The sequence below is a fragment of the Diadema setosum genome, chromosome 8, assembly GCF_964275005.1.
Source record: "Diadema setosum chromosome 8, eeDiaSeto1, whole genome shotgun sequence".
Taxonomy (NCBI): domain Eukaryota; kingdom Metazoa; phylum Echinodermata; class Echinoidea; order Diadematoida; family Diadematidae; genus Diadema; species Diadema setosum.
Genome location: NC_092692.1, coordinates 5,755,004 through 5,780,443, shown reverse-complemented (window position 1 = coordinate 5,780,443; position 25,440 = coordinate 5,755,004). Strand labels below are relative to the sequence as shown.

General features: G+C 39.0%; 2 protein-coding genes across 2 annotated transcripts in view; both read right to left on the bottom strand.

The window, feature by feature from the left end:
• Window positions 1–5,716, bottom strand: part of LOC140231900 (polycystin-2-like protein 1) — an 8,758-nt gene extending 3,042 nt beyond the window's left edge. Inside the window, exons 1-6 of the mRNA XM_072312052.1 lie at window positions 5,625–5,716; window positions 4,828–4,977; window positions 3,998–4,135; window positions 1,957–2,279; window positions 1,136–1,391; window positions 457–750 (exon numbers count right to left, since the gene is read on the bottom strand). Of these exons, the coding sequence (XP_072168153.1) occupies window positions 457–750; window positions 1,136–1,391; window positions 1,957–2,279; window positions 3,998–4,043 (919 nt within the window). The 5' untranslated portion in view covers window positions 4,044–4,135; window positions 4,828–4,977; window positions 5,625–5,716. The remainder of the gene's footprint in view (window positions 1–456; window positions 751–1,135; window positions 1,392–1,956; window positions 2,280–3,997; window positions 4,136–4,827; window positions 4,978–5,624) is intronic.
• Window positions 4,781–25,403, bottom strand: LOC140231743 (polycystin-1-like protein 2). The gene is made up of 20 exons (XM_072311895.1): window positions 25,383–25,403; window positions 24,048–24,165; window positions 23,590–23,663; window positions 22,579–22,738; window positions 21,661–21,755; window positions 20,824–21,070; window positions 19,971–20,096; window positions 18,807–18,966; window positions 16,935–17,136; window positions 15,653–15,877; window positions 14,037–14,124; window positions 12,930–13,219; window positions 12,000–12,212; window positions 11,581–11,748; window positions 8,895–9,494; window positions 8,032–8,237; window positions 7,104–7,281; window positions 6,188–6,365; window positions 5,625–5,744; window positions 4,781–4,977 (listed from the first exon to the last, which is right to left on the bottom strand). The coding sequence occupies exons 1-20, from the start codon at window positions 25,401–25,403 to the stop codon at window positions 4,781–4,783; spliced, it is 3,666 nt and encodes a 1,221-aa protein (XP_072167996.1).
• Window positions 25,404–25,440: the final 37 nt, after the last annotated feature.

The following is a 25,440-nucleotide window of genomic DNA, read 5'->3' as shown; positions in this document are numbered from 1 at the left end:
GTTAGATTGGAAGTTGCCTGTCTGTGCTCACAATTATCACTATGATTCAATTCAACTGAAAAACTTCCCAGTGCACATTGAGGGGGTTTTACATTGTCACTCCAATGAGAAATCATACACTATCGGATACACTGAGATAGGAATTTAATCATCATATGCAAATATTTATGCATATTTGATATATGCATGAATGAATAAATCAATTTTATTGCCACGTAGTTATGAGATTCAACTGAATAAAAGATACATATATCAACAATTCAAATGTCACTTCAGGAACAGTCTTCACTATTCTCTCATTCCTCTAGCTGTATATGACAGTGACAGCTTTAGGTAATGGCATATACTACTGACTGGAATGTATGATACTATTAATGTATTTCATGTGGCACTCTAAAGTCAAAGCGGCCTATATTGTTTTGTTTGTAAGATATGCCATCATTCATTAATACGTACCTTCAATGCAGTAATATGGAGTCTCCTCCTTCTTCTTCTTCTTCCTCCTCTGGGACGCGGGTCCATCGGGCTGACCCAGCCCAACCCACTTCTTGAAGCGGTCCATCATGAAGTCGACGATCTCGAGCTCGTTCTCGGCCCGGGCGTTCTCCAGCCGGACCTGGGTGAAGGCCTCGTTGATGATGGAGAGGAACATGTTGAGGCAGATGAACATGATGACGACCACGTAGCAAAAGAAGAAGACGGGCCCAAGGTAGCGGCTTGCCTGCAGCATCTCATGGAACTTGAACTTTCCTGCAGTTGAATACAAACAACAAAAAATCACTAATGAAATTGGGAGAGCCAGATCTAATTTAATTATCCTAATTTTCTAATTCATTAATTCTCTGTTAATTCAATCTATTATGATCTATACTAGTTTATTCTAAGCTTATCTTTCTCACTGATTAACCATTGTTTATCAGTTTGCTTGGTTATTGCAACTTATATTTGTTATCTCGGCAATCACTGAAAGAATTCACTGAAATATATGTGTTAGAATAACTAGATGTAAAACACAAAAATGTAGAATGATGCATTGTAGAATGAAAGGATTGAGTTGAATATTTCTTATATATACCAAGTGGCATGGCTCAACCTCTCTTTTCATGATTTCTGGCATATTTGTCATGTTACCCACCGAGAAGCGTTGAGAACAGAGTCTCAATGGTAGCTCCAAATGAGCTGAAACTGACGAGGTAGGCATTGTACATGGCAAAGGCCATCGTGCTGAAGGCCATGAAAACGATGCCGAAGACGACGAGGTAGTGGAGGATGTCGTAGCCTGCGCTCTTCAGTGTCATCGAGAGCAGGAGGAGGCGGCGGTTGAAGCGCAGCAGCTTCATAAACTTGAGGTTGGCGATGAATACCACCAGGCCTGTCATGTATCCATACATCTATGATGATCAGAGAATGAGTGAGAGAAATAAAGAGCATAAAAAAGAGTAAGAGAGGGAGAGATCCAGATATGGACAATGTATATACATGTATACATAGAGAGAGAGACAGAGAGCAAAAAACCAAGAGTGGCACAAGAAAAAAGGTTTAGGTTCATAATAATATGATAAATCTCCACATGAACAGACTTATATACTTGAGCTTATACTGTACATAAGATTTATGTTGCTGAAGGCCAGTCCTTTTGATATCTTGTGAGCTTAAAGACATCATCAACTCACTCATTTGCATATTCAAATTGACCATTCAAGAACTGTTACATGAAAATTCAGGAAACTTAACACTTTCATATCTTCCTCAATGTGAATCTTTAACTCATTTTAATCAACTTTAAACTGTTGTGCTTTAATTGAATTTTAAATTTTCTTTTCAGATTAACTTTAAAGTGGTAATTATCAAGTAATAGCAATAGATATCCAGTTGCTGAATTCAGTTGTGGACTTATTCATTTATTCATCATTATTCTAGTTTTAAACAATGTGCTACTTTCAAGTCACAGCTCACCAGATCCCAGTGAGCGATGTACTGGAAGTTCATGAAAGACTCTGGGTCCTCCCTGTACTGGTTGACCAGGCGACGCCCGATAAAGAGTCGGTAGAGATAGAATGAGATGGCGGCATAGGCCAGGACCAGTGTCACCACCTCTAGGAGGTTCCAGACACTACCAAAGTAGTCCTTCTTCTTCTTCCACAGCTGCTTCCCCTCACGGTATGTGAAGTACAGCAAGAAAGCCACGTAGATGACCTCTCCCGCCAACACAAAGTAGGCAAAGTTCCCCTGGTAGCGGTCCAATCGGATTGTCCGAAAACTAGTGTAGGGAAGGGCACCTGTGTCCAGATGACAAGAAGCATTATGCAATGTCTTTCTTTAAATCTTTACGTGCCATGGTGGAAATCGCCTGTATGCCACATTATTCTGAGAAACCAACGTAGTCATGCGTTGGAAAAACAGTCTGGTTTTCAGATCTGTTTAACTTTTATAGACTTCAGTTAAGCTGGGAATATTGTGCACAAAGTTGTATAGAAAATGCCAAGCTTTGCTTTGATTCAAATTGTATGGAAAATCTATGACTGTTCTTCTTTCAAATGACCAGTAGCTACATTACTGAAAGGCATAATTTTTCCAAACAAACCTGTGGCAGGAACTTAAAATTTATAATCAAATCCAGTAGGGAACAGTGCTTGCTACTCAATCACTAGCATAAACTGCAAGCTATAAGTGAGAGGAACAGAATCTCGAGAAACGCTTTCATTGTACTGTGCCAGTTGGCGATTTATCGATCGGTTTGGGCGGGTTTGTGCGTATGAGCAGAATATGCGAACTTGGCACGCCGTCGACTGAGTCGGGCATGCAAACTTGACACAGAAAGAGTTAAATCTCATAGACTCTGAGGCATTTCTAGACTGTCTGCCATGGTGTGAAAATACGCCTTCTTTGATAATCATCACTTTTCAATGTTGATATATTAAAAATCAGTATGATATTGCATATTATATGACTTGTAATGATTCATAAATATACAATCATTATATGCTTGTGTCAACTTGTCTGCCAGTATAAACAGGGGGCATTGAGCTTTTCAGTTAGTTGGCTTGATTTACTAAATTCCTCTGGTATGCTTATTATTGTAAATGATTTTTAGACAATACAAGTCAAGTAGAAGCCAGTTAACCCAATAAGTTCTGGGGAATTGCGCAGCAGAAGTTTTCATCTTGTCCTCATTCAATTGACATGTCTGAATTCTACATTGTTATTTTGGAGAGAGAGTAAATAATAAACTGGATGAATTCATTAAATTGGCACAAAATCAGACAAAAAGTTACAAATCCTCCATTGTCTAGTTTAAGAATCAGTTATGAACTCTGTGATATAGAGGCTATCACTACTTTTGCAAATGGTAGAAACAACAGTAGGCCCATATGACTAACTTATGACCATTAAAAGTGAAAAATGATTGTACTTCTACTTTAACCCATTGAGGACATGTCCTGAGTATACCAGGTACTCGGGCAGGTGTCTATGGGAAACGCGTGTTATAGCACAATTGGTCCGTCCTCAATGGGTTAACAAATACTAATGAACAATTGAAATCGTGACATAGGAGCAAACTATAAATCCACACAAATGTGGCTTCAGGGACTCAATCAGTCAAATAACTTCATCTTTTGATAAAACAGCTCTAACATAATTTCCAGAACATTTCTCTCTATTCTAAAAATCATCAGTTATCATCTTGATGACTATTGTATTGCAATGACATAAGTCATTACTAACATAGATATCTATGTGAGATATGAAATTAATGTAGCATGTGTGCATAAACCAAGAAACACTGGATCAGAAAAAGCTCATGCAGGTGGTAGGCCCTATATTTTCAAAACTACATAAGTGTCAGGATCAACCAACTTTAACTTTGTAATAAAAAGTAATTCTGTTTAGATAATAAATATGCAGTTGATTTATATTATGCCACTTGCTATGATTTTTCACCCTTTTAACAAACTGCATAACAGAATATATCTCTCACAAACATGATGCTCCTCACCACCAATGGCAGGAAATTCAACCAGAAGGAATGAAATGCAGAACATGTTGATGACTGGGTTGTAGGCGACAAATTCTATGAACACTGCCCTCGTGTACTGGTCTATCCAGAGTGAATTTCGAAGGTACCTAGCTTCATCTGAAAACAAAGAAAACGGTGGTGCATAATACTGCAATGCTAAAGATTGTATACCAGAGGAGGAGAGACAGAAATATTCTACTTGTGTCTTCAGGGTCTATAAAACACTTTTCAGTGGTGTGACAATATGCAAAAGTTTCAATATCTCATTGCAGTCTGCTGTAACTTGTGTCATCGTGTACACTCTCAAGGACCAATATTGTAAACAAGCTCTTAGTGTACTATCACAACAGTTTGTCTTCCAAAGAAATAAAGATAAAATTCTAACGTAAGACAAGGCAATATGAAATACATGTACATAAAACAACGGAATAATGAAACATTGCCAAACAAACTGAAATGAAGAAAGTATGAAGTAAAAAGAAATCAAGACAAACAAACTAAAAAAAAAAAACTCAGTAAAATTCAGTTAAATGAAATAATATATTATACAACAAATTGACATAAAATGAATGAAAATACAATAGAATATATAAAATAAATAAAAGTACAATAGAATATATAAAATAGATAAATGTACAATAGAACAGAATTAAGTATTTAAAAAAAAAAATCAAATTATATTGAATTAAATTAAATGAAATTGAATTGAATTAAAACTCAAATAAAGATACCTAGTATGAAATGAAACAAAAACACACTATATCACATCATGACACAAAACAAACATCTGTAAAAGCATGCCCCGTTACCCAGTGCAGACTGTGGGGAACAGTCAAGTGGGGCTAGATAACCCCCTCCTTTGTAGGTTGCTAGGATGCCCCAGTACGGGAAGGAGTCGATGTCCGCCCAGTGATGGTGCTTCCACACTGAGTTCTCCCAGACAGTGTAGTCGGGAGGATCTGTGGACAGTAGAGGGCAGTATACTCTAAATTACTGAAGAGTTCCATTGTACAGAGATGGGGATAACAAATGCCAAGACCTCAAAACTCTCCTCTTGACTTTGTCAAGGATGGATAATCTGAAAATCATGTATTGTTTCTTGATCACCGATTCAGTATCTTAAACATTTCCTAGTGAAGAGGCATGACAACTCTAGAATAATCTGGCATAAAGAGCATCACTACAATATTTGTACCTCCATTTCAATCAATTCTAAAAAATACAAAATTTGATACAGATCATGCAAAGGTTACTATGAGAGATGGAACTGCATGTCAATTCATTTGACTTTGATTCAACTTTAAACACGCATGCGGTCATACTTACACTTGAATTCAAGTTTGCAGTTAAAAAAAAAAAACCAAAACAGAATTGGGAACAACACCTGGCTGTGGGCATTTGAAATAGACCATCATATGTTACAATGAAACAACAATTCAGTGATACAAACATTTTACTAATAATGGTCTATTCTGAACATGCTTGCACCTGTTGTCTACAGGACTTTTCATTTTTTTTTTTTTTTTCATGATATAGTATAGCTGAGTCCTTGAGCATAATTTGACTTCTACCATGGACACCAGGTGCTTCTTCTACTAAAGTTCACCTGATACATTAGCTGGTATCCATCCCTCAGAGAAATCCCTCTCCTCATCGTTACTGAAGCTGTATGTTCGCCGACACCTCAGATCAGACTCCTTTATGGCGTCTGGCACCTCACAGGGCTCTAGGCCGGTACATAAATGTCAGGTATTCAATCAGGATTTTTATTTTTCACAGCAACTGTAATAATTGTGCATAGGTTCAAGTCTGAATTCATTTTAATTTTTGAAAAGAAAGTAATCATTGGACCAATGGCTTACACAAGAACAGGCAGGTGACAGAAAAGAGAATGAAGAAAAGGAAGAAAAAGAACAAGGAAAAGCAAATTAAAACAATTGAAGGAGAAGGAGAATTTAAGAAAAAGAAAGAAATGATGAAGAGGATGAAGGAAGAGGAAGAGGAGAAAAAGAAAAGATGGAGATGGGAATGAAGGAGAAAATAACATTAGTGAAGATGAAGAAGAGGAAGGAGGAGGAGGAGGAGATGGAGAAAAAAAGAATACATCCTCATGAGACCTAGAGGATGAGATGTAATAGCAATCATGGTATCTCTGCATGGCTGTCCTACCTTCAGTCACTCTGACCTGTCTTAGGCGGGCTTGGCCCACCAAGGTCATTTGTTTTCCCGCCAGGAGGTTCTGCTTGATGCTCCAGACGTCCATCTCTCCGTTATACCACGTCTCCGAGAACAGGGAAGGGATGAAGACATTCTCCGTGTAGTTCCAAAAATGTTCTCTGCTCTTGATCTGGACACCAGGGAATGGACAGCATAAAGTAAGTCGGGATTCCAGACCTTGGTACGGGGTTTAGGGAACATGATGTCAGTCAGTCAATTCCATCAATCAGATTACAGTGATTACAGTGATTTTTACTTCTTCAGGGGCATGAAAAAAATACAGGTGAGTATCAACAAACTTTACAACATAAAAGATACTAAACATTAATATTATTATTAATATTAATATCATTTCATTTCATTATGACTCAAGGATACATGTTTGCAGAATCAAGAAAATGAAATGTAATCTTGGCAGTGAACTCTAGGCGAGATATGTATACATGTAACTGTATATCCCTTTGACATCACATTTTTCAAAGTAATCAGTTTGATTTCCATTATGGATGCATATCATTTCACAGCATAATTAGAAATTTATAACAGGTGTTAAGGCAAATTGATAGTAAACATAGCGCATTGTAATCAGCGTATATGTATGTCAAAAGTATAAACCAAGAAACACTACATCAGGGCTTTAAGAATTAAGCTTTAATTAACTTTCCTGCATTCAGTTGAAAACTTGAACAACTTTAGAAAGGTCTAGCACAACCTCAAAGATTCAATATGAATCAACAGGGATGATCCAGAATTGTTTTGAATATTGAAACTTCTTTCAAGGTTTGCTAAAAAATTGACTTCTGCTTTGCAAGGGCAGTTCTTATTTTAAAGGGACAAGATTTGCCTTTGAAGTCTTAGATTTACGCACCGCTGAAAACTTCATCCTGCCGTTGTAGCTGGCCTCCACAAACGTATCCTTCATGGCTTTGTTGACATAGAACGATGCCACATCACGATCGCCGAATGCGATGAGCATGACGATGTTGAGGAAGATGATGTAGATGATGATCTCCCGGATGACACTCCTCATCTTAATCTCTTTAAATCTAATTAGAATGTGATGTTAGGCAATGAAAGTATAGAGAAAGATTGTGAACTGCTTTTGAACGAAGCTGTAAATTACATGGATGTATATATATTTTTTTTTTGTAAGACATGAACATTTTTTTCACAAATAAAAAACAAAATAAAACCGGTATGGATTCATACTTGTGGAAGATCTGCAGAGGATCATTAATATATGGTAATTCAATTGAATGCAACTGTACACAGACATTCTTATCAAACCCCTTTATTCTGTGAGTTAAATTCCATGATTTCAAGTTTGTCCATAATGTACTACAAACTGCTGCAGACGACACCATAATCGTGATGTAAGCTTTGCATAAGAGATACAGACACAGAGCATGTGTAGGTGTTTGTGTGTTTGTGAGTGTACTATGTCATTTGGAACCATTAATTAAAATTTGCACTTTGTTGATAACATGCTTTGCATGCGGGTCATGATCCGTACAATTAGCAACAGGCATACAATCTGTCTATATCATTTTGCATTCGATGCTTTTACAATGCACCATACTTAATGAGAGGAAACGGGCATATCATGTAATCATATTTACAGCGTATAGGAGTTACCAGGACAATATATCTTAACAGGGGATGCATTAAGATACACACATTGCTTTGTCATCTTAAGTAAAAAGGGACCAAACTTGATGTTCAAACTGTAGTAGTCACATTCACACACAGGGAAGTGGGGCAAATCTCAACTAAACTACCAAATCCAAATCAGTCACCTCATTTCTCTGGCTGCTGCCAGCTCCTCAGCGCTTAGGGGTTGAACACCCGGGGGTGGGGCGCTGTTCAGGCCCCCCTCTCCACCTCCCTGCCCCCTGTCATGCAGCCACTCTTCATCAGGACCAAGGGGCGGGGCCATGGTTACCTCCTCCTCGATGTCTGGTTTCTTGCACAGCAATGAGAAAAAGAGGGCTAGGCCCAGCACCTGTTTCAAAGAAATTTTAGAAAATAGAATCACTTATGCCATTCTCTCAGAATTTAGCAACGACATTTTATACATAAATTTTTACATGCACACGATATTTCTTATTAAAACATAGAGTTTCTGATGGTAAGGGCAAGGCATCTATGGCGTACACATGTAGCTACACATGATCTGTATTTCTCTAAATTGTTCCATGACTGCCAGCAACAGGGTGAATTATATAAAAAATAATGAAATACTTCCCATTCTATTGATACTGCAAATAAATTACAAAATTTCACCAAAAAAATGGTTAAAATTCATTTTTATGTATAATATGTCAATGCTTTTCAATCAATTCTGAATTAACATAAATTGGTATGGATGTTGTCACCTCATGAATCTTCCATGGAACTGCACAAAATTAATCTTACAGGTTTTGTGGATTGTTAATCATACAACTGCAAATAATTGAGAAAAATATTAGAATACTTTGCCTAAAAAGAACTGTATGAGTTGGGAGGTGATTAAATCATTATCTCTTCTGTTTTTGTGTACCAGTGGAAATCACTTTGAAATTCTACAACTTTGTCTACATGTGACTTTAAAGAAACTTAACACAATTATCAAATTCAACTTGGTCATGGTGTAGAACTGAACTTTAATGATGATGTTTACCTTGAGAGGCTGTGTGAGGAAGATGTCCTGGATTAGTGAGATGCACATCGATACCAGCCACTCCGTTGCCTTGGTCTTGCCAAACTGGCCTGCCACCTCCACTGTCAGCCAGAACGCCACCCCAACGGAGGCCGCCAAGAGGATCCAGCCAACATAGAGGCATTGCCATGGCAACTCAAACTTCTTCTTCTTTTTCTTTCCCATGGGGCGGGCAGCTGAGGAGGGGATGGTGCGGTAACCTGGATCCGTCGCCAAGTCGGGAATGGGGGACGAGAAGTAGGCGGGGCTGAGTGTGGTCGGACTGGAAGGATTTGTGGTAGGCGATGAGGACCTTAAGATGGTCCTGGTCTCCCTTGCAGATATCTGGACCTGGGATGGTGAGCTCACGCGCTGTTCTACAGGCCACCCCACTTGGGCTGAGATGGAGGGGAGGTGGGTATGGGAAGGAGACATGCCTTGCTCCAAGAGGTCCAGTTCATTGCGCAACTCCCTTGAGCCCAGGCTGGACGTGAGGGAGAGACGCTGGGTGGAGAGATCCGGGGTGGAGATGTCACGTCTGCTCGCAGACGTTACCCTGTGTCTTTTCTTTGAGCAGCATCCCTGAATGCAGAATGCACAGAGGTCACTGCTAACGATACATTCCATGCCATCATGAGATTCATATTTACAAAATGGTTTCACTTCCAATATCTATTTTGTAATATACTACATAAAGAGATGATACATTAGTCAAGTTCCAGCCCTTACATTTCCTCAAGGACCAACTGATTATCTAACATTAATGAAAAATATCAAATGATGAAACAAAGTAAGATATCAAGCCAGGTGTTTACTGGCATATGGTGCCTGGTCTGAAATACAGCTCATCCTGAATGGGTTAACACTGTTACACAGAATATTTTTTCGCAATGTCAACCTCGATTTGAAATCAATATTACACTATACCTGGAGAATGAATTACAGAGTAGGATGATACCAGGGCAATGTGAACCAGGAAGAGAAATACATTACTTGTTATAACACATCCACTTCCTAAACATATGTGACCCGCGACAACGGTTTCAGGCAAAAGTCGCAAGAGCAAATTCCCTCCTAGGCGGGGTACAAAGATTTTGACCATTATTTTTGCCGATTTAGGTTTTTTGCAGAAATCAATTCTTTGATATGTTTTCTACATCTACACTAAATTTCATAGCATAAGACTAAGTTTTTCCTATCGAAAATGGAATTTTAAGCACCCTATGTTGGATCGCACTCATCACTTTCGAGCTTCTTTCGAACGCCGCGCCCATATCCCCAGCGTTGCTACGGCGCAGGGTCTCGCATGCGATTGGCTGGTGCATCGCATACATTTACATAATTCGGCTTTCGGAGACACCAGTTGCAGCGTTTGGGGAATGCTTTGTCCACGCGTGCACGATGACATGCTCCATTGTTCTTGCTATAGTGGTTTATATACACTCGCTCTATAGTGCGTGCTCTTCGTTTGGGTTTCTATCCAAACTATTCTACCGCAATGTTCAACAACGGATGTGAAACAAAAATCATGTAGCATGACATAATCGTGTGAAAAGAAAACTAAATATTCTCAAATTTGTCTACTTGTACATGTAGTAAAAATTATGACAGCAGACTGACTCAATGAAAGGTAGATGAGAGGAAAGGAGCGGTCACATGTGACCAATTATATTCAAATACTACACGTCAAGATCGCACCAAACTAACGAGTCGTGTTTGTTTGTTTGTTTGTTTTAATTAAAGCACCACCGAACAAAGCAACATATGCATGCCTTGTAAAAGCAAAACAAACAGGAAGCGTGACCCTTGCCAGCATTAGCAATTTTCTGTCTTCAAAAGGGTCGCCAATGATAAAGACAAATCAACCACAATGAAAACGCGATTTCTAAATGTGTGGATTCGCCACCGCTCCTGTTACATGCACACGGTCATGGCATGTGGATGCCATTGCGTAATGTGTGAACCATACACATGTTCATGTACACCATACATGCAATTATTGTATTCGCCATCTTGAAAGACGTACTGGTAAACAGACCCGAGCGAAATGCATTGTTTTTCGGCTCCATACGCTGAGCTCCGAGGAAGGTGCCCGGGAAATTTGACTCTCTCAGTGAGCCAATCAGAAGGTGATGTGGTTGCTAGAGGCGAAGCTTAACATCGATTGGCACCATCGTACGGATGGGTGATTCTCCCCTCGCATCGCCGCTCAGACATTGTCTTTGAGAAAGAGGTGAATCTTCAAAGCATGTTTTCTCGCAATTTTGTCAGGCTAACAACTTAAAAAGTGCATTTTATTGCTCTTTCTATGCCCACTTATGGTGCCGAAGAATACAAGTGTTTTATATCAATGCAAAGCTTAGGAAATGGGCAATGTGATTCAGTGAAAAAATGAATTTTCAAAATTCCTGACTTTTGCCTGAAACCGTTGTCGCCAGTCACATATGTACATCTACACACATACATGTACACATAAGCACTCCCACTAGAAGGGTCAATATGTTTCAGTTATTTCAGGGAAGAGTTGCCACAGGTATTTCAGGCATTATAGGCTGTTAGAGGGAACAGAGCAAAAATCTGAAAGTCATTTGCTTTCATTTTCCAGATCTTCAAGCAGATTTTGGAATATGACAGAGCCTAGCTAGTGAAGTGGCTTGCAATTATGAACCTTGGCATCTCTGGGTGGAGCCGCTGAGAGCCGGAAGATCTGGACAATGATGATGTTGGCTGGGAAGACCATGAGGCTGCTGATGATGCCGATGACGATCTCGCCCATTGAGAAGCTGATGGGGCCGATCTTGTATGCCACCTGACTCCCGCTTCCAGTGAAATTAATCTGATACAAGAGCATGAAGACGTAAATTAAATGGAGACGTCTTTGCTGCTTTCTGATGGCTCACATTTGTTTGTTTATTTGTTTGTTTGCTATTGATGGTCAAGAAGGAAAGAAAAAACACCAACAACAATTGGAACCAAATACAATAGACACGAAAGCAATCAAATGAAGAATTCATCAGATGATCAAAAATCTTTTATTTATGTTAATTAGTACTAAATTGTATAACAAGCCCCACTGGTTGAACTCACATTGTAAAAGAAGATGTTGGCCATCATGGCTGAGAAGAGGAGAGAGAGGCAGCAGGATACGCGCTGGACACGAGTGAAGCGGCTCTTGACCGGCCGGTTGAAGACAGAGAACCAGAGGTGACCATCGCTGAGGTTGCGCCTCGTCTTGGTGGAGAAGAGATGGCCAAAGGTGGTTAGCTCACTCTGGCCAGCCACTGGGATGACCCGGTCAATCTGTCAAAGAAATGTTTTCTTTTGTTTTGTTATCCACAAAGGATATTTGAATAGCGCTTGTTGCTTCTAGTATGAGCAAAGGACTTTTTATTGTTGCATCACACAATTGACAATGGCAGATGTGATAGCTGGCTTTTAATAGCTTTGAGAAAAGTTACTGAAAATCTCTTCTCAAGTTCTCATATACTAGCTGTTTTGAGTTAAAATTTGTGCAACTTGTAATAACATAGCCAACACATGTATATCAGTGGGTCTTTTATGCCTTTACAGCAGCTGCATCAAAGCTTTGAAAGAACAAGCTGAACTAATAAGAAATGAATTAGCACTGAGTAGTATTTCACGGTCTTTCTCAAAGGCACAACAATCTAAGCTCTTCTGATGCAAGCTGGTATCCATGACTGAAGTTTTCAAAAAAATGTTAAGGACTTTCAAAAATAGGCTGCTTGATAAAACATTTAATGACAAGAGGAAATCATGTTGGCATGTGATATTCTACATGTTTCCAACAAGAACTTCATGTATTTCTAGGAAAACAAAATCGGAAACCTTACAACACAATTCTAATTTTCCTTTGTTAAAATTCTCACCATATCACTGGTACGATCATAACTTGGACATAGTTTGATAAAAAAAAAAGTTAATCCCTTACACAGAAGAGCATGCTAGAGTGATTCTATGCATTGTTAAGAAAAATATTGAAACAGCATATGCACTGACCAAGCCATCGTCTTCTTCCACTGCCAGCCACCTGTTGGCCATAAAGTAAAACATCTTGTTGGTCACCAAGTCCTTGACCGCCAGTCGGGACAGGAACCAGCCAGGGCTCTTGCCAGTGTTGTTGTGCCAGATGCGGACATGGAGGAGGTCCCCGAATGACCGTGGCGAGGTCAGGAGGAAGGAATCCGTACCACCACTCTCGAAGAGGCGCCGCTTCGGGTCGTGCAGCAAGCGCACTCCACTGTCCATGTGATCTCCCGTGATGATAATGGACACTCTGGCTGTTGTGCCTGTTTACAAGAGAGTAAATGCCATCATCATATAAATGGACTAATGATCTCTTTTGTATATACTGAGCATGCTTGCTTGTGACTTGAGAATATTTGTTTTGATGTAAAGTCATCTCAAGTGAATTAAGAATGAACATACTAACAATCTATCAAATATTAATTTGCAGCTTTCAGGAATGCTCTATTGCATTACTGTCTTATTATTAAAACATCAGGTTTGGTCAAATTCCATGTTTTTCAGTAAATTGTGTGAACCGTTACAATCTCATATTCATAAAGGCAATCTTAACACTTCACATGCTCAGCTATGTGAAAGGACAGTTATGGTGAGGCATCATTTCTGAATGTGCAATTAGCGAGATAAGTACAAGTAGTGTGAGCTACAACAGCTGTAATACAATGTAGATCATACAGTAAACTCCATTAGATGCATTTCTCAAAGCTTTGGGTTCTTTTTTTTTTTTTTCATACTCAATAAACCCAAGGACATAATTACAGATTTCACATCAGTTTACTTTGACAACTTATATAAGCAGACTGAGTGCAAGCACCTGCCAAGATTACTAATGGCATTCAACTTTGGATGCATCCTTTTAAAAATCCTGGATTTTGATCATGATCTGAACCACTATCAGAAATCATCTTTTCCTCTAAACATGATAAATCTGAAAATTTCCTCACCATCAGTATGTCACTTGTTTTGAGTGATATTGCTAACAGACCCCAAAAAACAACAACAACAATCAAATGCAAGCAAAAACATAACATCCTTGGCAAGGGTCACTCAAACATTTTAGGTACTGCTCCATACACTGACCTGCACCACTCTTAGCTCCAGTGAAGACAGTCACCTCATAGTGGAAGCGATCCCCAGGCTTGTTGTCTGCCAATGGAGTTACTCCAGCCTGCAAAGTATAATATGAATCTTTAACTCTTTATGTGCCACGTTTGCATGTCCGACTCAGTCGACGGGCGTGCCAACTTTGCATATTCTGCTCAAACCCACAAACCCGCCTAAACCGATCGATAAATCGCCAAATACCACAGTACAATGAAAGCTTTTCTCGCGCTTCCGCTCGTCTCACATATATAGCTTGCATTTTATATGGTGATTGAATATCAAGCGGTGTTCCCTGATAGATTTGCGGGTAAATTCTCAAGTTTTTGTCACTGTTTTGTGTGCAAAAGTCATGCCTGTATAGTAATGTAGCTAAAGTTTACTGGTCATTTCAAAGAAAAACAGTCATCAATTTGTCATACAGTCTTCATCAACCTTTGTCAAAGCAAAGCTTCTCATTTTCTCTACAACTCTGCTCACTATATGTCCAGCTTAACAGAAATCTGTATAGAAGTTACATAAATTTGAAATCAGAATGTTTTCTCAAAGCATGACTATGCTGTTGTCTCAGAATAATGTGACACAGAGGGGGTTTCAACCATGGCACATAAAGAGTTAAAGGGATGGTACAGTATTGGTGGAGATGAGAATTGGGCTTTTAACTTTTTGCGAGATACCAAGGAAACACTTATGATATAGTACAGAGCATACCATTTTAAGAGGAATTCAAAGTTTATTTGATGAAAATCGGGTTTGGAATGACTGAAACATCCAAAAACAAAGTAAAACAAAGCGATCGTATTAAAGTGTGGGTCCCACACTTTATTGGAATCGCTCTTTTTTGGATATCTCAGCCATTTCAAAACCAATTTTCATCAAATAAATGTTGAATTCCTCATAGAATTACATGCTCTTTCATATTTCATAAGAGGTTTCTCATTATCTCACCAAAAAATGTTAGAAACCTAAAATTAGGTCTCAACCAAAACTGTACGATCCCTTTGTTACAGAAAAGACACACAACAGCTATGGCACACACACAATGGTATTACGTATTGTAGGTAGAATGATTTTTTTTTTTTTACTATTCTTTATGCAAAAGTATGGGAGCTGCATTTCTGCTGGCCGAGATATCAACATGCCTTTCTACACTCTGTATAAAAGCAGATGTACCCTTTTTTTTTTTTTTTTTTTTTGGGGGGGGGGGGGGGGAGTGGTGCTCTATGTTCATCAAAGTATGGAGATATGGTCAATGTACATGAAAAATTTTCCTCTGACAGGAGAAGATATTGATATGATATCACTCTCTATGTCAGTTATACACGTACGTAAGTGTGTATTTGTAATAATCACATTAAAACAAATCATTTGGGGGACGAATTCATAAGTAGTTTATCCTGTAGTTTTACTTAAACTTCTCTTTTTCTGCATTTCAATTTGTTTTTTTTTCTAAGGCTACACAGAATTTACATACACATACTGTATGTTTGTAAAACATCTATATATCTGAAAGTTGGAAAAGTTAGTAATATTGATGATGACCCTCCTATGAGTCATGTGCTACACGTTATTCCAAAGACGTGATGTCCCGTTACCTTGGCGACATCCCGCTTGTCGGCCTTCCTGGCCCAGAGGACCACCACCAGGTAGATACAGAGGCAGCAGACCATGAACGCAAAGACCACCGGGTTCTCGTGCAGCTTGGTGAAGGCCGACTGGGTCAGGTCGATCTTGTTCATGGGGATCTGGAATCCCGCACCAAACATGGTCAGGTGGTCACACAGGCACACCGTGTGGGTGGCGTTGCTGGCCGGGCTGACCTGGATGAGGGGAGAAGGAGGAGGAAGAGAGAGATTTGGTGACTCCACAGGCAGAGAGATACTGAGTGCAGTAGAGACAAAAAGACTGACATACACACAGACATAGACACAAAATATAGAGATAGACAGGGACAGACAGACTGTGAGTTTATGTCTATCTGTCTGTCTGTCAACAGAAAGACAGATATAAACTTAAAAACCCAGAGAAAGATAGAGACAGAAAAACAGACACACTAAAACAGAGACAGACAGACACAGAAATAGCAAGAGGGAGAAAGGCAAACACAGACATAAAGATATACAAAGAGAGAAAGAGTAAAACACACACACACACACACACACATACAGACATTTAAGAGCAGAGAGAGAGAGAAGACACAGAAAGATACATGTAAAGAGAAAGTGTTAAAAGAAAAGAAAGAAACTGAGATTGAGAGAACAGTATCAAAGCTTCCATCACTTTTTATTTTTCCGAACATTTTCACAAGCACATTTCATAACATGTTTCCATGGTTTGAAAAAGTACACTAAAAGTTATAACAACATGTAGCTAACATGATGAATACCTGTCAGAAGAAAATGCTCACAGGAATATGGCAATTTGATTTGGTTGGACTACTGGAGGCTGATGAAAAAGCATAGCAAGCTTTACTACATGCTTGTGAACATAAAGGTTTAAGAGTTATTGTATTCATGTTTCAATTGCACAGAACAACACCAATTGAATGCTGTTGCCTACAGCTACTAGGTTGTAATCAGTGGTTGGCCCAAGCAGAGGAGATTGTTTTGGGGGTTCCATGACATTTACTCCTGCGACAATTGCTCCCATGAAATGTCCCCACGTGGAAAGCCACACATAAATTCTACCAACAAACATAAACTTAACCCTAATCCTAATCCTTGAAACTAAACCTACATCCCTATCACAACACTCACCCTAACCCTAAGTCCTTGGAGAAAATAAGACCTGAGCAATTGTCGCAAGAGCAAATGTCACATCACCTGTTTTGGGAGGGGTATGGTACATCGTATGTTCCTGTCTCAAAATACTCATTACCTGACATCCATCCTTCTTCCATTGACTCTCCTCATCAGTCTCTTTGATGTATGCACAGCTGTGCAAGGTGGGGCTCAAGGAGTAGCGTTTGAAGAGAAAGGTTGCATTTGGCGTCCTTGAGTAGGTCTTGTTCCACTCATCCAAGTCCACCTGTTCCCTCAGTCCAATTCTCAGAGAGGTGTACATGCCATTCTCCAATAGACTGAGCCAAAAAAAAAAAAAAAAAAATTAAACTAGATATATCGCTACGGCTACTGATATGCCTCCGCCATAATGCATGGTTCTCCTAATAGGTCTATAGTACAATGTCTTGACAATGTGTGATGACAGTTTCACACAATTGGCAAAATATTAAAATGACAGGTTTGACACAAATGTGCTGAATGTTCACTTTCCTAGAACTAGGTTCAATTGGATGAATGATTAACATGTCAGAGTGCAGGTATTTGGGGAACTGATGATTTTTACTTGACTTTTGACCCTTTTATAAGTTTATGCATTGAGTAATTTTCAAGGTATTGAGAAAAAGTATAATTTCAGTATCAAATGGGAAAATAGCATTATCTAAACCTGGTCTTTGACCTTTGACCTCACAGTTCCACAGAGAATCACTGTTAGGTAGAACATGCATAAATATGTAAGTTTCATGATGATACCTTGAGTTACTTTCGAGGAAGAGGTGCAATTTAGCACTTTCACTTGACCTTTGACCTTTTGACCTTTGACCTTTTGGCAAGAAACTTCCCCAAAAATATATATTGGGTAATACATGCCATACATCAAGTTTAAAAAAAAAAAAAAACCTTCAGGCATATTGCATTTTAAGGAAAGTAGTGATATTTTAAGGAGTTGACCTTGACCTTTGACCCCTGACCTTTGACCCATGACCCCAACTTCCCTAGATAATCACTGCCCATCGGTACAAGCATATATACTAAGTTCCATGAAGATACCTTGAACCATTTGCGAGATATGGAGAAAAACATGAAATTTCAATTTTTTTTCACAAAATAACCTGTGACCTTTGACCTGTGACCCTAAAATCCACACAAAGTATTATCCCCCAAGGATATACCCTCATACCAAGTTTGATGTAAAACCATCACACGGTTCTTGAGATATCTACAAAAACAAAACGGGATGGACGGACGTACGGACGGACGGACGTACGTACGGACGGACGGACGGACGGACGGACGACCCGAAAATATAATGCCTCCGGCCACTTTGTTGCGGAGGCATAAAACAAATCCTTGCAACACACTAAAAGCATGTTATTCCAACTATATTTTGCCAGCTGAGAACCAAAAGGGTGTTATCGCAATTTTGGGCTGCATTGAGTTATTGGTATGACGGTGTAGAGCTTGATTTCCTATTATAGAGTGAATTCTAAATCATTTTTCATTTTCAGTAAAAATGTTAACAATCAAAACCAAAAGGGCACTATTTTACCTGATATTTGTCACAATGCTTAATCTACCCACTTTTGATTAAGTAAACTTCCTATTTCATTAAAACTGATTGCATTTTTTCATTTACGCTCAAATCTCAGAATGTGATTGCGCCCTTCTGGTTTTCAGCTGACAATTTATTGATGTTAATTGTCTTGTTTTGTTTTTCATTTAGAAGTGAATTTCCCTTTGGTATGAATAGGCAATTTTTAATTTTCAAAAATATCACTGAACTCAATATTACTACACCTGCACCTGTCATTGCATTGCTGTATATGAATAATACCTGCACAATTTAAAGATTGATTGAGGTAGTGACCCCTTTGTAAGCTTTGAGAGCTTTCTGGCACAGAAAATCCCATAAACTTGTACACACTGTCCAAAGTCCCTAGCACAGGAAGGGTTAAGTGAGGATTTTCACCTCATCACTTCCAGGTTGTCAATGAAACACTTGGTGGCGCCCTCCACTTCCACAGAGTTGCTGACGTTCCAGGGGTCAGTCAGTCCCAGGCCACCACTGGTCAGCGGGTAATCTTGGAGAGTGACCGTCTGGATGAGGGTGCAGTTCCACATGTTGTACTCTTTGGCAGAGATGTGAGACAAGAATATAGTCAAGCTTATACCATTCTCAGGATTTCATCTTAATCTTAAAATGTTCATGTATGATGTAACTACCTTTCACAAAGCAGACAGAATGAAAAGAATAGAACTTTCGTGGCTTGGTTGATAAAACCAGAGCACCGTTTCAAGAAAGTTGTCAGCCCTGACAAGTTATCAGTTTACCAGAGCACCGTTTCAAGAATGTTGTCAGCCCTGACAAGTTATCAGTTTGACAATTACCATGTACAGTGACCAGAGCTTGTCAGCCAATCAAAACCAAGGATTTTACTGAAATCATCAGGGCAGACAACTTTAATGAAACAGTGAGGCCGGATTTTCATTCAAAAGGTCCTTAGTTTGAGTCTCCTGCAGCAACAGTTTACCCCTAATACATAAAGGTGTTTTATCTTCATTAAGGGGGCTGACGAAGAGACTACAATCCATCGCTTCTATGGCTTCTTGCTTATAAGCATTCATTTGCTTCCTCAGCCACCAAGATAAACAAAAACACTCACAAATATATGAATTCAAAGGAACAAGCAAGTGACAGTGTTTTTATATGACATTGGACACTGAAAATATCTGGAAAGATTAGACTCTCATTTTTCAAGTACAGTGGATGCCCATTAAAACAAAGTTCTTGGGACTGGCAGTTTTCTTTTGTTATATCAAAATTTCATTATAACCAAACAAATATTAATTAAAAAAACATAGAATAGATAATTTTGTGGTCTGAATCTTTCTTTTAATAGTTGTAACCGGAATCTTGTTATAACTGTGTTTGTTGTAACAGGAGTACACTGTAGTAAACTGTTATAGAGCATCAATGCAGAATGCTGAGATGTAAATGAAAGAAAGTTTCTGAAATTTTTTGAAAAGGTAAAAAGGAGGTTCTACTGAGTGGGTTACTCGTGAATGATTTTGTGTGCCATACATGGAAATATCCTAGTCACATGACATCACATTCTCAAAGATATGACCTTACCAATCTCTGGCAGCCCTGTTGTAGTGATCATAACATGAAGGGTGCAGTTGTACGGTATCCCTGTCAACATCCCTCCGAATCCAAGGCAATGCACTTCAACCTCAAGTCCATTGCCCTCTGGTATATCTGTTGGCAGAATAAAAGGAAAATAAAGATTGATATTTCAATCACTCTGTGACCCTTGATGGCAGATCCTGATAATTTTCGCATGCATGAAATTTTTGTGAATTTCATGAGGAGTCAAGATTTGCGAAATTAAAACGCATGCAGAAGTGCTTGTCTATACTATGTGCATGGAACGCCAGTGGCACTTCACAAAAATTTCATGCAATTAATATTTCTAGCTTTACAGTACCAGGTAATGTCTTCTTGGTGATTAGCTTCAACTAAGTGGTAATATTAATTCCATATCGCCTGAAGAGAGTAAGAAAGTGATGAAAGGGAAAGGTTTGAGATAGTCTTAAAGTGTTTTGATGCTGAGATTGCACAAGTCAGTGCACCTTTTCAGAACAAATTTAGTACTAGTATATATGTTTCTCTTTCCTTACTGTTTAAAAGAGGATATTAAAGTAACACCTCAAGGAAGCAAATATTGCTCACAGGAACAATAATCTGAAAAGTATGTGACATATTTGAGATTATAAATTACACTGACAGTATGTGGTCGTAATGCATGTAGGGCCAATAATACATCGTCAAATAATTGTGGATGGGCATATATGTTATATCTATTCAATGCTCTAATAAGGGGGTAAGGCCCTCAAAAGGGTGCCATCATAATGTATCATATGAAGGCATCAGTATCATAAGGCAATGACATTGAACCATTCTTGGAATATATAAAGGATCGTACCAACAGTATGCAGTGCAATGGGACCACCCGCACTGTAGGTTGTTCCAAAGGATGTTGTCGTCTCGTTGTCTAGAGTCGTAGAGGGCGCTACAGTTCTCGGGATGGTGATGGTGATTGGGGTGAGAGTGTCCTTCACTTCCAGCACGTGGCCGCTGGACGCCGCCACAAACTCAAAGGACATTGTCTTGCTGTTGATCTCTGCTGCACCCTGTGAGAAGGGCCTCATGTTTGGCTGGTACATCACTGCCTGCGAAAGGATGAGAATGACACTGCTTCAACCCACTGCTTAACAAGTATGTATGATGTATCATGTGACAATCTAGTGGAAAGGATCAATGGCAATATCTGGGAGGGAGGCAACTTGTTGAACTGTCCTCACTAATGCCCCTTTCATGCTAGTCACTCAGGCTTAATCAAGATAGAAACAAATATCAGTTGAATGACAATAATGTTAAAATCAGTGCTTATTCACATCGATGTCAATCAGTTGCAATGAAAACATCTCAACAGAAGAATTTCACGAATTTGACTAATTATGCAGTACCCGCTGCATGCTATAAGGATTAGAATCCACACTTGCTGTCGGGTGGAAGCTCGGTGGTCTAGTGGAGATGACGCCTGTCTGGAGATCAGGTGGTCGTAGGTTCGAATCTTGCTCGAGTATGTACATGTACGCCCATGATTTCTTTTTTCATGTTGTTGATGTTTATAAAAAGAGACTAATCAATTCAGTGCTATTCACGTTGATGTAGGGCAATTTGTCAATCAGTTGTGACAAAAATGTTGATGTTCAAAGTGAAATTTATCAGTCTACAATATATGGTTGACGTATCTCACCTTGAACTGTACCCCAGCTGCAGCCTGCGACGTATCAAACAGATTCTCAGCAGCAGGGAAATCCAGGCTGCAACCTGGCTCCACTTCAAAGTTGCCTAGTTATAAGAAGACGGAAACTTTGGTTGTCAGGCAACAATTCATAGCCGCACCTTTTTTACTAGATGCTCAGAAGCAATTAGGATTCATGACAGTTTACCCACACACATTTGACAACATAACATCCTGCCTCCTTTAAAATCAATTTCTCATTACTTTGTTGTTAGTTGTAGTTTTTCTTTCCTTCGATGAGATTATTTGGCTGTCAATACTGATATGTATCTTCAAATATCTATGCAAGCCAATGTTTCTTGATTTCCAAGCATTGCATTGTTATTATATGTTTGCAAGCATTTTGTTTTGTTGACTAAAAAGTAAATCAATGTCAACTGCTTCACAAAAGGAAAAAAACAACAACATATAGTCATGGCCAAAATAAGTCATATCAAAATCAACTCTGCATATACATTAAAATGACATGGTACAAAATTCTTTTTAATGTCAAATACAATTAATAGAATTTAACATAGCTCACTGGCTACTTGTGTACACAATAAAGAGACTGCATACGCCATGCTAAATAGCGAGACTAAATTTTCCGTGTCCGGATTTCCCGATAATTTCACGAGTGGTTAAATTCGTGATCGTGGAGTATAGTACTGAACGGAGAAAAGTACATGTGCATTCATATCGCAATCAGAGTGAATGATCATTATTTTTGCGTGTATTTAGATTAGCAAAATTCCCCAAAATAAAACCTCACGAAATATTCGGAGTATACAGCTAGTACGCAAGAAGATTAAGTTTAATCCTTAACATGATTCTATGTGTATGTCTACCTATTTCATAGTGTCATATTCATGAGCGCCAGACAAACTGTACCTTCCACATCCCTGTTCTCTGTCTGCTGAACTTTGACCCTTATGTTGCCAGCATCTACAGTGACAGCGCCCTCGCCTGTCAGGATGTTATCGCTGATGACCTTGGTGACCTTGTCCACAACTGTGACTGACCGTTGCAGGGTGTTCTCCACTGCAGCATTCTATCATGATTGAGAAAAATGAATCATTTGTTGAGACTGGCATTGGGGTGTATCAAGATGATTTGATTTGACTTTTTATTTTCCCTCATGGCATGATTATGCAAAGCATTTTTGACCTGTTGAGGACGAGCCCCAAGTATACACGAACAAGTGTCTATGGGAAATGTAAGTTGTAGCAACATCAGTCCGTCCTCAACGGGCTAATGATGTACACCTTGTATACTATGATATTTCACTGATTGATCAAAGCCAAACACATCCCATCAAATCATTTGATAAACTTTTGCCTTTTAGCAACAAGCAACACAAGTATCACACTAGACAAACTTAAAATTTATCAAATTAACAAGCAAAAATTAATCATAGGCATCTGATTTGACCATCAGTTGTACAGCATTTTGTTTTGCTTTGTTTCTACATACATTTGCTTCATGCATTCATTTACATTGGTCACATCTCATGGGATATTATGGGGTTACTGATTGCTTGCAAAGAAGGATTTTCCAAAGCTGTCTGCTAGTGCAGTCAGCATATTGTGTTGTACGCCATACTGAGGAGTACTGTTATTACAATATCTTGTGACCCACAAGCTATAAGAAAATGTTTTTATGTGTAGAACAAATTATGCACAATAAAAATTTACAACAGCATTCAAAAAAGGGGGTGGGGTAATGTGTACAATGTGATTATTTACACAAATACTTCTGCCTGGAGATTAATGTGAATGTAAACAGTATGGCATAGAAGCTGGGAATATTTGCCTGCAGGGTAATTTGAAGCTTGCCTCTCTCATCTGTAGGTCAACTACAATATTTTGCTTACACAAGTGCAGTCAAATCCATATTACACACCTGTACGTCTCTGAGAGTCATGGATTCACTGTCAGAAGTTTCCATTTTGTCAATGGCAGCATCAACAACATTATCTGCAGGAGGAACAAAGGAATGGTATGGGAGGGAACATAACATTATATCATGCTTTTATGACACTATTTTGCACTTTGTATTAACCAAGAAAAAGCATGCCACTCTTAGCAACTCAACTACACTGCATTAGAGGGGTACATAAGGTGTCAATTTTTAAAAGCCGAGAAAGCCGATCACACTTTAATACAGATTGTAACTCTTTGGAATGAAAATATATAACATATAATAGACCTTACATCACTTGTAATAGTGATAGACCTTACATCCTACCTGTCATAACACTGTTATCATCCATCCGATGCATGAGTTTAAATGACATCACAAAGATACCATACAGACACAAGACATCATGCGTGAATTCGTATCTCAATCTTTTCTCTTACCGCAGACTTGCAGCAGGAGAGAGGCAGACCATTGCATCTTGTCAGCTGATGGCTGCCCCTCCCCCTGGATAGCCTCCAGTGTACTTGTCAGCCTTTCAGTGGTGCCGAGGGCCCCATCCTACAAGCAAACACAGTTCATATCACATGAAATATGGGGTTATACATTCCAACCAAATCTGTTATTGCAGCCGCCATTCCCCCTTATAATGCCCACAATTGGAAAAAAAAAAAGGAAAAAAAAATCAGTGGTTAGTGTAACAGCAGGAAATTGAGCATTTCCTCATTGTGTTACTGCAAGACTGCTAATATTTGCATATCAAAAAACAAAAAACAAAAACATACTACTGATGCATGGTAAAAGCCACCTATTTATGAATATCAAAGGAAAAGAAAACATATTATCCATCTAAACACCAATTCATTTTATCGCTGAGGAAGATAACATATTGAATATCATAAAAAGATACTAGATGGCATCTCTGCTACAGGAGCATCATTTATCTATATCATATCCTAATGTTCACAGGGCAGTGATCTTCATTTTCTGAGAAAAAGTGTGTGGATGCTATCAAAGTCCAACGTTTGTAATATTTCATCTACCAAGTACTTAAATATACCTGCCCAGGAAATATTCATCGATCAGGAGTTCTTCAAAAATGTATATCATTGTGAAAGTGAAAAAGAAATAGATCCCAATATGAATGGAATAAAGTCCTCTTGAACCACAATATATTTTTTTTCTCCTCACATCTTCATGATATACTTCGGGAATCTTTGATCAAAATTCAGCATCAGTACACAACAACTAGAGAAGCACTCTGACAGCGCAGACCTCCGCCAAGCAAGCAAATCATTTTCACCACTGATCTTGTCCTTCCATAGAGATATATCAGTGATTTCCACCCATATGTACTTCTAGCATTGTGTGCTGAAAGTTGCCTGATTTCCCAATATAGAAGCCTTTGTTACGTCATAAACCCTCAGCTGCACGGCGCGCCTCGCCCCAGCAGAAACTAGAGCACGCACTTTAGTGCGCGCAGGCAAACCTCAAATACGCGCAGCCTGAACTCCCAAGTTCATTGACCCTACCTGCCAAAATATCAAAACTCCTTCATAAATTCCACAAACCAAAAGTTAATCGTTTGTTACTTTTGTCATTCTCAACCTTTCCTGCAAGTTTCATCCCAATCCGTTCACTACTTTTTGAGTTATTTTGCACACAGACAAATTAACTAACTAACAAACACACACACAAACCAACGGTAACGAAAACATAACCTCCTCCCTTGGCGGAGGTGATAAAGGCTACCAAGTGGTCATCTCCAATGCACCAACATGTATGGATTTGTGAGACATTGGATCAAGCACAGAGAGAAATGACCACAAAAGAAGT